Raw genomic sequence first — 18,701 nt, forward strand, 5'->3', positions numbered from 1 at the left:
TCAGTCATCGGTTTAGTTTTACGGTTTATATTTTTCTTTATGGTTTGGCTTGTTTTTTTGAAAATTTCAAACCATAAAGAACGGTTTGGCTTACGGTTTTTAAGATTTCAAACCGTATATATATATATATATATATATATATATATATATATATATATATATATATATATATATATATATATATAATTTTTATACATAATTATATTTTGTTGTATTAAATACTAATTTTTATATATAGATATTAGATAATAAAATTATAACATAATATTTAAAAACTCTAGAATCCAGCCTAATCTTAATTTGTAATTGGTAAAATGCATAAATGGATCCCAAATGCCCAATTGAGAAAGGAACGTCCAAACGAGTGAACGAAGAAACCTAATCGCAAGACGCAAACACGAATCGAAGCCGTTGTTTTTCACTCGTTGTTTCTATCTTCATTCTTCAATATTCATAATTTTAACTCGTAAGTCTGTGACGCATCCTCCGACAGTCCGAATACACCTCGCCGTTCGCCGCCTCCGCCTACAGCAGCTTCTCCTTTTCCCTGCAATAGCGCCGCCTCCACCTGCAACAACTCCTCTTCCAGCTTACAGCTTCGTCGGTTATTCCCTGTTAAGGTATGTTATGTTCTGATAAAAGCTAATACACCTTCAATCTATTATTAATTCGATTAGATATCAAAGTTGTAGGTTCTATGTGTTTAGATTCTGATTCATACTCAATATTATGGTTCTCTGCGTTTTTATTGATTAAAATGGTTAACAAGTTAACATCACAAATTCACTCGCCTCTAATGCTGCCCTAGCCCTCCAATTGAACGCCTACTTTTCTATAGAAGAACATATAGGTATTATGTTGATCATGTGTTGAAATTTCATGAATTCATGCTCAATATATTAGATTTAGAGTCGGAGCAAATCAACTTCACTATGAGAAATCTATGTTGAGAAACAATTAGCGCCTCAGGTGATTAATGATTTAAAAACCTGCATATTTTATTGAAATTGCATATTTTCTGAGTTTGTCATGATAGATCGAATGTACATACTAGATAGTTTAGATGTGCATATTAACTGATCATACCGAGCCATGCTTCAATCTTACGTTTAACATCTAGGCATGTCATCTTATCAGTTCTTGCATTCTTTTCAATCTTAAAATGGTTGCAAAATGTACTTTTTCTTCTTATTTTCAATAAATCCATTTAGTTTTAGTTATATTTGAATATTTCCTTGCAGGAAATGGATGAAACACTAATAATTACTGTGAATCTGGTGATTCAATATTAAAATCAAAAGCTGAAGCTGCTTCAATTTCTTCTCTGCAGGAGAGCTTAGAGAAAAAGAAAAATGAACCGGTTGGTTAGAAATCTCTAATTTGAATCTTTTTTTTTTCCTGCTTACACTTCATTATTGATCTTTTATTCATATTCTTCATTTTTTCTTTGTATCTTGTGGGCTTCTATGAAAGAAATTGTTCACAATCTAGAGAGACAATGGTCAAAGGTTCAAAAAGGAGTCACTAAAGCACCTTCTCTATGTGTCTTCTTTATTTCATACAATAGTTTATAACTCGTGAGAACCACGGTTATAAAATTAATTAACCTTTCATATTAAAAAATCAAAATTATTAATCAATTATTTTGAAAAATTATTACTTAAGATATATTTTTTTAGTTATATAAAATTATATTCGTTGATTTAAATAAACTATGTTAAAACCCGTGGAACCCACGAGTGTTAATTTTAAATAGAATTAAAAGAATTGATTGTGTAATAAAATATTATATAATTAATTTAGAAAAACTTATGAATTGTAATATTGTATTTTTTCAATGGCATATTTATAATTTATTGTTAGTTTCAATTCTTATTACTATTGGATTTTATTATGTATTTTAATTTTTAATCATTAGATATTTTAATATTTTCTAGTATTATTATCTCTATGTTAATATTATATATAGTATATACGTTGATAAGTTTGAATATATTTATTTGTGCCGGTAAAAAAATAATATTTAAATTATTGATGCTTTTTTATTGTATGAAATAATTTTTTATGCAAATAACTTAATATTTAATCATCACCTTTTCATTGTCATTTTTAATTTTTGTTTTATATCAAGAAGATTTTTTGACTAATATCTTTGCAACCAACTTTTTTCAATTTTCTCCTCTTGTTCATGGTAGATTTGCTTTAAACCAAATAAATTAAATTAAAATTTATAAACCATATCAAACATCACTGTGAAGCATAATATCAAACCCCACATAGTAGAAACACTTTGCATAAATTTCAACCAAATTTGTAGTCAAGTGATTATGCAAGAAAAAAATATGCATGTTAAAAAAAATTGCACACAAAGCATCAGAACCTACAAATAACACATTCGAACATAATTAGGCTGTCCATTTGCCGTCCATTTTTAATTAAGAATACTGCACAATCATTAATACTATAAATAAATACCAAATATTTAGGAACCTATACAAAAAGAATGAATATATGAAATCTTAAATATGATCCCTTATTTCTATTATCAATAAATTTTGTGCATAATAATATAAAGAAAAAAAGTAGGATGCTATAGAGCACAAATCAACTAAAGTACATTGCTATTTCGTGCCTTTAACCTTTAACTAAAACCCAGAAAGCAGTAAAGTTCATTTAAGATATCTTAATATATACTAAAACTAATTGAGATCCCTTGATAGTCTATATTGGTAAACCTCAACCGACCTTAAAGTCCTTGAAAAGACTAATAAATATCTAGTGTTTGAGAATTGAGATGGTGGAAACCTGCAATAGAAAAATTCACAACCCTATTTAAATCGTACATACATGATGCTGAAGACCCCTTAAGATTCATATTCAATAGATATACATCAAAGTAACACAAAAGATCTAAAGTCAAAAGATGATTATTCTTTGGAGCAATATGTCGAACAGTTGGTGTTATCTTGATTTCCTTTAAAAGGGTCCTTTAAAAGAACGACTTTAAATTTTACTTGTACATTTTTTTTTCCAATTCTTGAAAAAAATAATAATAACACCATATACAATTAAAAACATTTTTTTCTATATAAATGAACTTAATCTTCTTTATCATGAGGCCAAATTGAATCTCCAAAAAATCTTCTTAGTTAAATTCCAAAAGTACCAAATAACTTTATGAGCAAATCCATTGTATAACCCAATCACTTTTCTATATAATGATCTGTTAAAAGAGTACATCTTATGCAACATGACATCTCCTCAGCCCCTCCTGTATAATGTTATCTATAACAATAATTTTTGTTTATTTTTTAATAATTTAATAACTTAAATAATGTAAATTACATAGCTATTTCCTGATATCATTAGTGTATTGTCCCAATTAAACCAAATATTAACAAACCTTTATAAGGACTATTTATATTTTTTTTCTCTAACTTGTATTTGGCTATCTTAGAAGTTGGTAGTATCTCCACTGGTTTACCCATTGTGTCTGCAATAATTGTTGCCTTGTGCTCCTTTCCAATTCCATTGATCCTAATCTCCTTATGTGTTTTGACCCATTAGTTGAGGAATAAAAATATTATAAATTGGTTACCTTTTTTCCTTTGAATCAAAGCAAATCAAAGCATAATTTTCCTACAAGATTAGCATCAAACAAACATTAAATTGATTATAAGGCTTTATTAACCTATTACATTTATGCCAAAAACGTTTAAAAAAATAGAAGACAAATTACCTTTTTTCTCGTCTAGAATATTTATTCTCTCAACATAATTTACTGCATAAATATGTGAATATTAAAGAAGACACAAAAACGATACACAAATCTTTATCCTACTTCATCCCACTTGGAAATCTTTACATCACAAACATTCACTCAAGGTTTTAAAATACGGAATCGGGCCTCAAGGCGTTTACCCCTCGCCTCACGAGGCGTAAGCCTCGAGGCGAAACGAGGCGTAAGCCTCAAGGCGGAATAAAATAATAATAATAATATATTATATTAATCATAAAAAACATACTAAAGTCCAATTTCAAACATAAAAGTCTTACTTAATGTCATCATCCCAAAGAAAAGAAAGAAGAAACGAGAAGAGAAAAGAAAGAAGAAACGAGAAGAGAAAAAGAAAGAAAAGAAAGAAGAACCGAGACAAATAGGGAGTGACGGCTGGAGAAAATTAGGTTATATCACGTGATTTCGTGATTTCTAAGGTCAAAAAGTCAAAAAAAAAAAAAAAAAACCCTATAACGCCTCTTACGCCTCGCCTCGGAACGCCCCGCCTCGGACCGCCTTTCACCGCCTCAAACGACTAAGGCGTGCGCCTCATTCTCCCCCTAAGAGGCGTAGCCTCAGAATCGGTTTTGTTCCGCCTCGCCTCGAGGCGTACGCCTCGACCGATTTTTAAAACCTTGCATTCACTAAGAACTATATTAACCATTATATACAAAATAAATGATAGTGTATCAATCTCTCTTATTGTTGCTTTACTGATATCACTATCTTTTTTTTTTTTTAACATCACAATATTATAAAAATAAAATACAGCGAAGACGATGTGAGTGTACATATAGCGAAAAAAAAGAAAAAACAAACAGAGTAAACATTGTAGATGAATTTCACCTATAAGAATTTTCTATGTTGGGACGCTCCACAAGAATCGACCGCAAGAATGCAACTTTGAGAAATGGGTAGATATAATGGGACTGACCCAACAAATCGCAGATGCGCTTAATTCATCTGCGATTTTGATGGCTAAAAATGTAATTTCGTTTTTTTTTTTTTTTTTTTTTTTTTTGACTATTTCCTACAAAGTAATTAGGATATTTTGTTATATTTGTAATTTTCTTGTAAAGAAATGGAGGTAAAGACTAGGCCGGGATGAAACACCAAACCACAAGGAGTATAATTTGTGTAAATATTTTAATCCATTTCATGTCAGCCCAACAATATAACCCAACAAATTGATCCACCAAACTTGTCCATTCAATAGTTACAAATAAAACCCACCATTTGACGACAACCAGCAGGATGACGATGGCAACGCAAGTCCGTCCATCACTCCTCTGTTTGTCCCATCAACTTTTTAGTTCGTCCTTTTGATTTTTTCTTTTCAAAATCACGATTTCAAACTAAATTACAAAAAAGTACACTAGTAATTTTCTGCTCATGAACAGTGTAGATTCGGTTTTGCTGTAGGTTTGAGTTGTTATTTATTGTATAATTTTTTTTTTTCTGATTGTAGGGATTTTTGGAGAAGACATAAAAGAAAGGTCTATGTTTCTCTTGGGCTTTGTGGAGGTGGGTACCTATTATACAAGTTTTATGATGCTTATTCAAAGAGGATTTCTGAACTCGAGAGACAACTTGCTGATGAGCAAGAGAATGATGAGCTTCTTAAGGCCCAGTAAGATAGTAGTGATACTCGTCATTTTGTAGTTTATCAAGCCAATCAGATATTTTCTTAACATTTTTTTTTTTTTGGGAAATGACCGATGTACAGGATGCAAATGCACTTTGAGAACATCCAAAGAATAGCTAATACGATGACATTGCCACATGCCATGCTTTATTTGAGTAGCCGGGTTTCAGAAGAGTTGGATGTTTTGCATCTTACAGAGAGGTTGATAAAAGGAAAAGGTCAGCCCAACAGTTTGACACCTTCAGAAAAACTTGAGCTTTGGGATAGGCTTAAAATATTAAGTATGAATACATTTTTTTTCTTATGATCACATCTTAGTAGATAATTAAATTAATATGGATTAGCAGGCTAACCTCTCATTCTAAATCTTGTCTGATATGCAAAGGTTTCACCAGGATGGTGTTGTCTATCTGGGCGATGACTGCAATTAGCTTATACATTAGAATTCAGGTCAACATCTTAGGGAGACATCTATACATAGATACTGCACAAGACCTTGGTGGATTTCAAACTGTAAGTGTAACAACCTCTCTTTCTTTTTTGTCTTTTAGGTTGTGTTTGTTATATTTCATGATGGTGATGAGGACGAAAAAAATTGCAACTATTGTCTCATTGACATTGATTGTAGTCCGTGTCCAATGCACACCACCCACAGTACAACCTGTTGTTTCTCTCCTATTCTGTCATGCTTAACAAATGCCCCTTACTGACTTCAACATTTATACACAAATTCTTTAAACTTGGAATTAGTGATGTGCCATCTATTTCATATAACAAATTAGTTAGGAAAACTTAGAAATTCTGCGTCACATTTGAGAGAAGTAGGTTACTACTTGATTTTAACTTTTAGTATTAACTTATACTTGCTTTTTTTGTTTTATTATTTATTTAGGGAACATCCTTTTTAAAGATACTTGTTATATATCGTGGAGTTTAAACCATCACTTCTCCACTTCGAAATAAAAACCTAAAAATCAAGAAGCTCATATCTGAAACTATTAACTATATTTAGTGTTGCTATGTAGTTAATCTACACAAACGTATTGTAGGAGAGACTGTTTTCACTATTGTTGTACTTTTGAATATAAACGGAACAAAACTGCTCCCAAAATTTGTTATTCAGTTGAGAAGTCAACGTGTTGAAGAGTTTAATTAATAATTGTATTCTTTTGACATGACAACCATGCTGTTGTAAATCTAATCCTTGTCTTCTGTCTTAGTCTCATTTGTAGACTAGATTATGCCTTGGTTTTGGTTGTTGCTGTTTTGCAAGTTGATTTTTTTTTGTTACTATTTGTTTTGGGGCAACCATGAACCATTAAACAAAAGTTGACAAAAATTTAAACTTCCAATATAACTTTAGGTTTAAAGAAGTATAGTTATGTTCTTTATATTTAAATTGTGTTTTTTTACCAAATTTTGTATATATATTCTCTCCATTGTTTGGAAGACATGAAATGTAATAGGCCTTTAGTATAAGCGAGATGCACGGTGCTATTGTATATGGAAGTGATCATATAGTTTGTTAAGAATAGACTAGATATCATACTCAAAGGCAAAGTGTTTCAAGTGATTGATAACCTAATATTTATATACTCCTCTAATAAGAAATAAGTCGATGACTGGTTTGATAAAACTAAGGATGAGAAGTAACTACAAATAATTGAAAATTAACAAGTCTTTTCTCAAGACACAAATTCTAAAGATAAATCATATTCGGAAGAAAGTGATTTGGTTAGAAGAGGGAGGGCAAAAGATAAGTACCTCCCAAAACTATTACTCAATGTAGCATTTAACTCGAACACAAAACCCTCAAACCTTAATGTAGACGTAGTTTGTTAACTCGGTCCGTGAAGCACATAACCTTGGATTGGATTAGTGATTCAACTCAACTCAAAACAAAACCCTCTTAATAGGAAATCTAGGCCATTGTTTAAGTGGGAGGCCAAGTTATCCGTATGATAACAAAACCAAACACATCGATTCTCTTATACAATAGTTGAATGAACCACACACCAATCTTTTTCTTGTGGGTGTCAAACTAGAAGTAGTTGTGCGTATCATCCAAGCTAACATTGACTAATGTTACAAGGGGGCTATTAAATATTTAATACAGAACATAGGGAATGAGAATTATTTGATAATAATTGTCTCATGATCTATTCTTTGTCCAAATTCTTGCCATTTTCATGAAATTAGAATTTTGTTTTTTTACAGGAGGATGGCGAACTGATGGATAGAAGCGACGAACAACTGTTTTTGGCAAGTGCTGATTTTCTTTCAAGTCAGAGAATTCCCACACTCATATCTAATATGCAAGCTGCCACAACTGAAGTTCTCAGAGGGTAAGGATTATGTATTTGAAATAATATTTATTATTTATGAGTTTTAACCATATAATATCCAAACAATACAAAACCCAGAGTCCTAGACTTCCTGAATGGAAACTATACTATACTGATTGATTTGCTTCTTAAGTATATCCTATCCTTTGTACTTCATACATCATTCATTCCCGAAAATGCCCAACATGGAACTAACATAGAATAGATACATCCCGGACATGAGATCATAAAATTACATACCCAATTCTTACTTTGGGACCAGACTAGTAAGGGTGCATCCCAATATTTTTCTGACTATTACAATCACATTCCCTATAGAAGTTATGGGGCTAATAAGAATACATCTCAAATCACACATTCAAATGTGATACAGTGATAGTAACATGTTGACTGTTGGACAACTTACACAATTACTCGCCTTAATAGTAATATGCTTCAGTTTTCTCACCATTGCAAGTTCACCATTGCTTAATCTAGGTAGGGTTTCAACTTCTATAAGACTTAACATGGATTTGGTACATCCTTTACAATCATTTTTATTATTGAAGCTCAAGCTATTATTTGAAATCAACTACAAACAAAGCACAATTGTTAAAGCTCTTCCAACCATCTTAAACATCATTACTTTCTTGGATAAATAGTGAGATTGTTCAAAGTCATGACTTTCATTCCGCTTCATGAAAACACCAACTCTTATTAAGTTGGTTATTACAAAACTCTTCCCCTCCACAATTAGCATTTAAGAAGCTTTCTATCAACCTAAATCTTTATTTTCATTAACACATCATGGATAAGAGCATGAATACAAAATAAGTCAAAAGATGACATTATCCATGTTATCAATAGTTTGCCAACAACTTGAGATGACTTTAGGAAAAGTTGTCAAGGTCTTGGAAGTTATAAGTACATTTTACCCTTTTTCAAGAATAATCTATTTCTTGGGTTTTGTGCATACACAACCAAAATTGATTTCAGGAATTTGTAGTCTGATTCGATTGAGCCCGTGTTTTTTTTTTTTTTTTTTTTTTTCAATTCTTGCTTTGGGTTTAGTTACTAGCTGATTACTCGATTACCAGTCATAGTCAGTCAATTAGTTTCACTTATCTGATTCTTAGATTCTTGGGTTATTGGAGAATAGGTTATTTTCAGCATCCCATATAATGCCATTGATCATCCAATCCAGTTCTCAATCAGGCAAGAAACTAACTAGTTTCTTGGCATGACTTGAGGTTTCTATCAGGTGTGGCTTTTTCTTTTCTGTTAGGTTTTCAACTGAGCCAGGAAATACTAGTGGCTTGTGTTGGGTTTCTTTTGTTAATAATTCTGGTATGTTTGGTTTGTGCTCTTTAGTTTGATATGGGATAGTTGCTATCAGTTTATGAGATATCTCCCCTTCAGATTTGTTTATTCAGGCCCTTTTTCTGATCAGAAAATTTACGCCCAAACAGGGTAAAAACATAGAGATGGAGGGAAAAGATTCCCAGTTTTCTTCTTTCTTACTTCTGATACTAAAACAAAGAGACTTACAATGCTTTAAATAACATGCAAAGGAAAAACAGAAAAGCTAAAACAGTAAAATCGTGTGTTCCGAACAAGGTGGCAACTAAGCCACTTATTCCTTTAGACTAGGTCAACTAAGAGACCAAGTCAGAATTACTATTCCCACATACTTCCCCTTAATTTTGAACTTTGTCCTCAAGCCTTATAATTCCTAAAAGATTCCTCATCTCTATAAACTTGAGTATGGGCAAAGCTTTTGTTAAGGGGTTTGCTCTTTGTTCATCGCCACTGATATGCTTCACCTCAATCTGTTTCCTTTCAGTACAACCTTGTATGAAATGGGTTGCATTCTCTCATTCTTGCTATTTGTAGAATCTTCTTAGCATACCCTGTTTGACCGATTGTGATGTCATCCTTGTCTTGGTGAACTTCTATCCCTAGGTAGTAGGATAAGGTTCCTTAGTCACTCATGTCAAAGGTCTTTAGCATCCGCCTCTTAAACTCAGCCACTAGTTCTTCACTTGAACCTGTCACAATCAGATCGTCCACATAGACCCCGACAATCAAAGACTTGTTTGACTTCTGGAGTTTATACACGTCATACTCCTGTGGACATCTTTGGAATTCCATCTCTTTCACTGTTTGATCAAGTCTATCATTCCAAGCTCTTGGAGCCTGACGTAGACCATAGAGAGCTGAGGGCCTTGTTCAACTTGTATACCATGCTCTCTTTTCTTGCAATAACAAAACTGGTTGGTTGCGTGAAATACACTTCTTCCTATAGAATCCCATTTAAGAAGGCAGATTTTACGTCCTAGTGATGGACTTTCCATCCTTCACTCGCAGCCAAAGCCAACGCCCAATGACGTTCGTATTGTTTCCAAACGTGCCACTGGTGCGGAAGCTTCATCAAAATCGACACCCTTTTGCTGTACATAACCCTTTGCCACAATTCTTGCCTTGTATTTGGTCATTTTACCTTCTGCATCCTTCTTCAATTTAAACACCCATTTCAGCCCTATTGCCTGATGCCCTGTGGGAAGATGTGTTAGTTTCCATGTAGCATTCTTCTCGACCGATTCCAACTCCTGTTTCATTGCAGTTCTCCACTCTTCATCACTTGAAGCTTCTTCATAAGTGGTGGGTTCTTCACCTGCATACATTAGAACTTCCGAATCATCTTGCAAGGCTTGCATTTGTTCGTATATATCGGTTAGGGATCGTGAAACCACAGACTGGTGTGTCGTATGTTGCCTTGTCTACACTAGGGATGTAGATAAGGTATCTGCAAAGGTGCTTGATGATTCACCCTCACTGTGAGAGGAGTCACGGCCTCTTCCAGCTGTACTAGGGGAGCCTTTATTTGATTTTTTACCAACAAGATTCAGATTCAAATTACTATTACTTTTTTGTTTGTGTGTGTGATTCCACTATTGACATCTTAAGCTTCGGTCTGGATATTGGATCTTTAGTTCTTTTAAGAAAAATAATGTTTTGTCTGTTGATCAAATTTGATTTTGATTATCTGCAAAGTTGTTGATAATTGATTTCAAAAAGAGGTTTGATTTTGGTTGGGTATTATTGTAGACGACAGTTTTAGTTAGTTTGTTGCAGGGATCATCTTGAGGGACAATAATAATAATTAACTATAGCCTGCCTTCATGTGGTTGGAATGAGATATGATATTGTTGGTTAGAAGGATAGTTTTGTAGCTAACACTCTCCGGTCAGTGCTGCTGGTTTGGTTATAATAAATAGAATTAAGTGGCTGATGCAAGATCATCAACTCGAATGCATGATGATCTTAAAGTGCAAAAATAAAACATCAGTGAAACTGATGTATATATTCTATTGATTGTTATTTGCAGAAAGCAGTTGAGGGATATCTTCAATTCTAGTGTACTTGATGAAACAATTATGCATATATTGAACATGTTCATGAGCAATGGGAGACCTCATCACTGGGTGGATTATTTGATGCCCGAGGCAGTCAGTCACGTCACTAAACTAGATCAACTAATGGGGGAGACACGAACAGTTTTATCAAGGTACTTCTTTCTAGTACAGTTACAACTTATAGTAGTTTACTAAGTGTAATTTGTTCTTTTTGTGTTTTTTGTTTTGTAGTTCTGAATTTGGGAATATTCTAGAGATGTCGCTGAAAAAAGTGGTGGAGGGATTGATGGAGGACATGAAGTTACAGTTTGGTGTTGGTGGTGATGGGAGTTTGGGTGTACCGCTTGCCAAACTTATTCCATGCGTTGCACAGATTAGTCCGCTGCTGCTGGAGGAACCCAGCCGGAATAAGTTTACTCATATCATTCAAAACATTCCCCAAGTTGAACTTTTCTTCACTCTGCTCTACACAAACATGTAAATCTTCTCTACTTGTACCACCAAATATTATATAGAGACTTATTTGTATGTTGTTGCTTGTCCTTTTCTTTTTCCTTTTCCCTTTCCCTTCACTAAGTTTGAAGCTTTAGCTTTTCATGTTTTAGTTCCTGTCAAAAATAGATGATAATATATAAAACCTTTTATTTAGCTAGTAATTATATAAGGTATTGTATTGTGTGGTCTTAGAATTTTGTCGATATCTACAGACTTCCCACTTGCTTCTTGCAATAAGACGATGATTAAGAGATTTCTCTAATTATTTAGGCGTTGTATTTTTTTATAAGGCAAGTCTGCGAACCATATCTTAAGAAAAAGATGTAGGCTAAATGTTTGCGGTCAAGTAAAAAGTTGTTTATTTTTTAAAGTCTGTAGCCTGAATGAAAAAACCAAAATGTTAAAAAACTCATGTTATTAAACTTAAAATGTTTTTGCAACTTTAACCCAAAGGCCAGTAATATTTTAGTCTTCAGTTGTTTGAAATATATTCTTTATGTTACATGTCAAATCACATATCATATTTATCTTAAGATGAGAGGAATCATAACTTAATGCTTATCAAAATTAAACATGTAGTCAGTTCATGTTGGAGGAGGCAATTATCGATCACCTATAATCCTAGAATACTTCTGAATTTAATTTTGTTAGATGCTATAACAATTTATTGTTTAGGATGAATATTTTATGAAGGAAAAGATGTATTTTGTTTACTTACTAGATTAGAGTAATACTTGTGGAAGCCACGATTGAAGAAGAAAAATACTATTATTTCAATCATAATGACTAATCAATTTGAATAAAGTGAAAATATAAAATAAATTATATGATAAAAAACCATAATCTTTAATTATAGATATGCAAACCATCATTGTATGTTATTATGGATGTATGTCGGTAAGTGTATGATTGTTAAATATAATTAATATCTGAAATGGTTTAAAAAATAAACAAAATACTAGATGGTTAGTTTTTCCTCCGATCAAAAGTTTTTGTTTTGGTAGAAAATCACAAATACGTTTCTATTATGGTAAATATTAAAGTATAAGGCCCGTAACACTACAAATGATAAAATATGTTGCTTTACTTGTTTGAGTCTTAATCAAGTAATACTTTTAATAAGCAGTGAAAATGTATAAATCACCATATGATTTAAAATGTTGTTTTTGAAAACAAAACTTGAAACTTAATATTTTATATTCAAAAGAAAGCATAACACGTTTTTTTGTTTGTTTGTTTTTTTTTTTTTGGCATGATGAGCTAAATAAGAGAATATTAGTTTTTTTTATAACTTATTATTATAGATGTTTTTTTAATTGACCCCTTAATACTACTATTAGACTAGGGATGAAATTGGGTCCAAACCCGGACCCGGAAAACCCGGAACCGGTTAACGGGATTTTGTAGAACCGAAAACCGGACCGGTATATAGGAACCGGTTCCGGTTCGGTTCCGGGTAAAGTGGGTCTAGAACCGGAAAACCCGGAAATATCAAAGTGGATAGGTTAGAACCAGATAAAGTAGATTTAGAACCAAAAACTCGGAAAAACCGTATTTTTTTTGTAATTACTTACTACTTATTGGGTTGAATTTTGAAAATTTTCATATTGATATCCCAACTTTGGGGGACTGTAACTCATTGAATATGAAATCAAAATTAACAAAATTATAGTCTACAATCATGTACAAACTCTAAAATTCACTCTGGAAAAAACCGCATGCCAATCCGACTTTAAACGAATGAGATATACAAAGTACAAAAACAAATAGCTGAAAAGTTGAAATTTTTTAGTTTTGATATCCCGACTTCGAAGGACTCTAAATCATATAATGTTAAACCAAAAATGACAAAATTATAGTCTAAACTCATGTATAAATTGTAAACTACAAGTTGGAAAAAACCACATATCAATTCGATTACAAACGAATTAGATATGCATGTTTTAAAACTTTCACCGAATATAAAAAAACTGAAAAACTAAAAACTTCTAGCTTTGATATCTTGACTTTGAGGGACTGTAACTCAATGAATATAAAACTAAAAATGGCAAATTTATAGTCTAAAATCATGTACAAACTCTAAACTACATGATCGAAAAAACCGCATGTCAATCGGAGTTGAAACGGATGAGATATGCATCATTTAAACGTTTCACAAAAATCGGTTCCGACCCTAAGAGTGGTTCCGGTGCCAAACACCAGTTCCAGTTTTTAGACCCGGTTTACCCGGATCCGATGGACCCAAACCCGGATAAAACCAATTTTTAAACCCGGAACCGGAACCGGTTCTATATATTTCGGTTCTAACGGTTCCGGTTCCGGTTCAAAATCTCATCCCTATATTAGACTACATAAATTTTTTATTTTGAAATTCAATAAATATTATTAGTTAATTAATTAATTAGTTTTTTATTTTATTTTATTTTTATTTTTTTATTTTAAATTTTAAATGACAGGTTAGTATATGTTTTAGATAGAACCCAAGATCTCTTTGTTAGACATCTTGTTAGCTAAAATCATCTCCAACCCATTTTCATTTTTTCCCCAAAAAATGGGGTAAATAGTGTTTCATCTCCAACCCTACTCCATTTTTTTACCTAATTTTTACCTCCCAAAAGTATATTTCATTCTTTTAACTTATATAAATTGTCAAATACACCCTTCTATTAATTTGGTTTTAACAAATATATAATCTATATTTTTTTCATTACAATAATATTATATTTATAATACATAATTATAAGCTTTTGTAAAATACGTTATTGTGTTTTAAAAATTTCAATATGTATTTAAATTCTAATATGAATTTGATAAACAAAAAGAAAATTTATATTTATAATTAATTAATATTAGTTAATATATAACACAATATTATAAGTATTAAATATTACATTTAAATAATAATTAGTAGGTAAAAAAACCAGAAATGTATAAATATATAAAACGAGGGACTAAAACCAACAACTTAAATTTCATCCCCATTTTGGGGGAAATGAATAGTATAACACCAAATATGGTGTTGTACTATTTATTTCCCTCAAAATGGGGGAAGAAATGGGGTAGAGTTGGAGAAGAATGGAGGAATAAATGGAGAAAAAAATAAAGAATGAGAGTGAGTTGGAGATGCTCTAAGTGTGTTAGACCCAACTTGTCAATATATATTATTAAGTGGTTAATACAATTTCATCACATGTACATCTCAACTTTATATAAATAAAGAATGAATATAGTTTTTTTTTGTATGATCATATTAAAATATGATTTATGTTTAAAAAATTGACTAATTAAAAGAGATTGTTTTTTAAAACATTTTAGATAAATGATGATATGTTAGTTAATTTAAAAAAAAAAAAAACTATTTAAATAAGCTAAACCACTGAAAGTCTTTTATTTGGAGGTGAATATTGATGAAATGACATTTATTTTAAGTCATAAGTTAGTGTAGAAAAATAAAAAATATACTGACCATTCTATATAGAGTGGTAAAAGAAAAACTATGTAGTCGAATGGTATTAAGTAAAATCACTAATAAGAAGTTATAAAAAAGACTACTAACTAATATTTTTTGAAAAATAATACGTTTGATTTAATATTAAAATATGATCATATTATCATTATAAATATGAATATATACTCTATATAAATATGTAAAATAAAGATCAAACGTATAATAATTCAAGTAACATAATATAAATGATTAAAAGAAAAATCATATATACAATAAAGGACTATATATATTCCCAAACTCCCATCACCACCAACACTAACACCAACACCAGGACTAATTTGTGCAACACGTGGAATAAGTTTGGCAAGCGGTACACCCAAACTCCCATCACCACCAACACCAACACCAAACTGTAATTTCATGTCCTCCATCAATCCATCCACCACTTTTTTCAGCGACATCTCTAGAATATTCCCAAATTCAGAACTACAAAACAAAACAAAAAAAAAACAAATTACACTTACTAAACCACTGTAAGTTGTAACTGTACTAGAAAGAAGTACCTTGATAAAACTGCTTGTGTCTCCCCCATGAGTTGACGTAGTTTAGTGACACTACTGCCTGCCTCGGGCATCAAATAATCCACCCAATGACAAGGCCTCCCATTGCTCATGAACGTGTTCGATATATGCATAATTATTTCATCAAGTACACTAGAATTGAAAATATCCCTCAACTGCTTTCTGCAAATAACAATCAATAGAATATAACTGATGTTGTATTTTTGCACTTTAAGATCATCATGCATCCTACTACAGCTAGAAGAGGCCATGACTCCTCTCACAGTAAGAGGGGAAGTCGAGGAGGTTATTGTGGAAGAGGAGGTCGAGGCAATCCTCAACAATCATGACATACCAAAAACAGTCAAGGAAAAGGAAGAGTCAAAAGTCACATAAAGTGCCTCAACTGTGACTTGTTTGGGCATTTTGCATCAAAGTGCCCAAATCCCAAGTGGAAGGAAGTTGCTGTTCATCTCACACGCGTACAGGCTCTTCTGTTAACTGTATGGGGGTGAAGATACAGATGACTAGGAATTGCTTAATGAAGGTAGTTTTCCTGGCAACAAAAAGGAATGAGAAGGATACATGGTACTTGGATAATGGGGCCATAAATCACATGACAGAGATGCCATGTAACATCCGGATTCCCAGGTATCCTATTTTGTTCTTGTATTTTTGGGAATTGTGAGGAGACTCGGCGAGGTGGCGTCTAAACTCGCCGAGTATGGTCGCGGATTTGTATGTGAGTTCATGAGTGGACTCGGCGAGTCCATGCTGTTTAATGAAACCCTAATTTCCAGGGTTTGAGACCTATTTAAAGGCCCTTAGGGCCGTCATTTGCGGCCACCTACCCCCAAAGAGAAACCCTAAGAGAGTCAGTGGATACGTGTAGACTCGCCGAGTTGCCCTAGTGCACTCGACGAGTCGGGTCAAAGTTTGACCATTGACCTTGTTGACTTTTAGGGTTGAGTACAATTGTATTTATGAGAGTATTACTTTATGTGATTAGGCGGAGGCTAGATCACATTTCTTCCGAGTCAGATATTTACCGAGACACCGAGGTGAGTCTTCTCACTATACGTTACCTAGAGTGGTATTATGTGATGACCAGAGGGTCTTATGTGTTATGTATAAGATTATGTGCTATGTGATATATGTATGTTATATGATGATATAGACCAGACCGGAGGGTCTAACGAGCTATGACCGGACCAGAGGGTCTAACGAGCTACGGGATTGGAGGGTCCCGCTGAGACACATCGACCAGAGGGTCGAATTATAGCCTCGAGTGGCGTATGTGTTGTATGCGGTATTTTGGGGAACTCACTAAGCATTTATGCTTACAGTTGTTGTGTTATGTGTTTCAGGTACCAGTGATGAGCGCGGGAAGGCGTCGACATGATTCGTACACACACATATTGGAGTTTATTTATATTCTGATCTTGGGGTTTTGTACTGATACAATGTTGATACAATGTTTTTAAAATGAATGTGAATGATATTTGATGGTTTTCAAAAGTGAAAAATTGTTTCAGATTTTTACGGTGTCACAAGTTGGTATCAGAGCCTTGGTTTGAGGGATTCGGATGCACATTCGGGCGTATCTGAACTCAAACTGAGGATTTGAGGAAAATTTTGATAATGAAGTAAAATTTTAGAAAATAGTAAAAAGAGTTTTGAGTCAAACAGAGCAGAGCCGTGTGTACGATCAGCCAACGCCCGAATGGTGAATCCCTAAAAGTACCGTTACATTATGTGTTATGAGATATGTTATGTTACATTATGCATGCTAGAGTAGGCTAGGTATACATATTAGGACTAGAGTGGCCTGATTTGTGATGCCGTAGCCTAGGAGATTTCTGCTGCTGAGATGCTTTGAGAGCGAGTAGATAGCAGTTAGGAGCTCATGAGAGTAGAGTACTCGTAATCCAGGATCCAAGGAGGATGACTTGGAGTGAATTCTGATGCGGTGTGGTCAGTAGTATTGGGCCCGTACTACTAAAGACACCGGATCAGTGGGCATTCCAAGTAAGAATCTTTTGGACAACGGAGGACGAGTAGGGTTGCGTTATCGGGTATGAGTATGCTCGATCGGGTCTCTGACAATTATTGTTGTATTTCAGAGGAATCATGGTTGGGACTCGACACACACCTGAGAGCAGTGGTGTCAGCGACGAGGAGATCCGTCGATTGATTCATGAGGAGTTGGCTGCTGCCATCCGGGCTGAGATTCCTGAGATGTTTGGGGACATCAAGACCACATTGATTGAGACTTTTGATAAGCGGTATGCTGCACTGACTGAGGCTGCTGCAGCTGCAGCTACTGCTGCTGTTGATGCTGCCAGACCTCAGGGAGGTGACTCGTTGTTGTTTCGGGAGTTCAGCAACACGAAGCCACCAGAGTTCGACGGGACGCAGGACCCGATTGCCGCTATGAGATGGATCTATGATATCGAGGGATATTTCTATATGTGTTCTTGTCTAGAGCACTTGTTGGGTCAAAATATGGTTTATACTTTGCTTTTCTGGGCAATTATATTTTTCTGTAATATTTTTGGAGTTTACGGTCATGTTTACGGTTGAGTTTACGGCCGTAAACACCTTACGACCATAAACCCATTTACGGCCCATGTCCACCAAGCCCATATTCTCCAAGTATAAATATAGGTGTTAGGGTGAGGAGTATAGATTGATGAACACTAGAGATTTTACGGCCAGAGAGAATAAGGAGCGTATGTGTGTAATTGTGTGAATCTTTTGTATCCGGATCTTAATTCTAATTAATTCATACAGAGATTCATATTATTCTTCTTCTCTTTCTCTTCTATTTGATCTGACATCGTCCGTTTGATTGGGATTCCGCACCATCAAACGGATCTGATTGATACACAGACAAATTTTAGACTTACAATTGGTATTAGAGCCAAGTTGTATCAGTCAATTTTGTCAGATTTGGGGCATTATTTGATCTTATTTTCGAAATATTCTTGCGTTTTTTGATAGATCTCTGAAAATTAAGAGGGGTTTGTTCTTCG

General features: G+C 33.5%; 1 protein-coding gene across 2 annotated transcripts; it reads left to right on the forward strand.

The window, feature by feature from the left end:
- Positions 1-338: 338 nt before the first annotated feature.
- On the forward strand, positions 339-11,819 carry LOC145034189 (peroxisome biogenesis protein 3-2-like). 2 transcript variants are annotated; one of them, XM_078982550.1, is made up of 8 exons: positions 339-620; positions 1,242-1,364; positions 5,247-5,408; positions 5,505-5,704; positions 5,809-5,936; positions 7,641-7,768; positions 11,136-11,315; positions 11,395-11,819. In XM_078982550.1, exons 4-8 carry the CDS (start codon positions 5,506-5,508, stop codon positions 11,642-11,644), a joined length of 885 nt encoding a protein of 294 aa, XP_078838676.1. In that variant the 5' UTR covers positions 339-620; positions 1,242-1,364; positions 5,247-5,408; position 5,505; the 3' UTR covers positions 11,645-11,819. The 2 variants fall into 2 exon arrangements, with proteins under 2 accessions (XP_078838676.1, XP_078838675.1); XM_078982549.1 differs by having other exon boundaries at positions 1,242-1,360.
- Positions 11,820-18,701: the final 6,882 nt, after the last annotated feature.

This window comes from Lactuca saligna, chromosome 3 (genome assembly GCF_052625555.1).
Source record: "Lactuca saligna cultivar CGN05327 chromosome 3, ASM5262555v1, whole genome shotgun sequence".
NCBI lineage: Eukaryota > Viridiplantae > Streptophyta > Magnoliopsida > Asterales > Asteraceae > Lactuca > Lactuca saligna.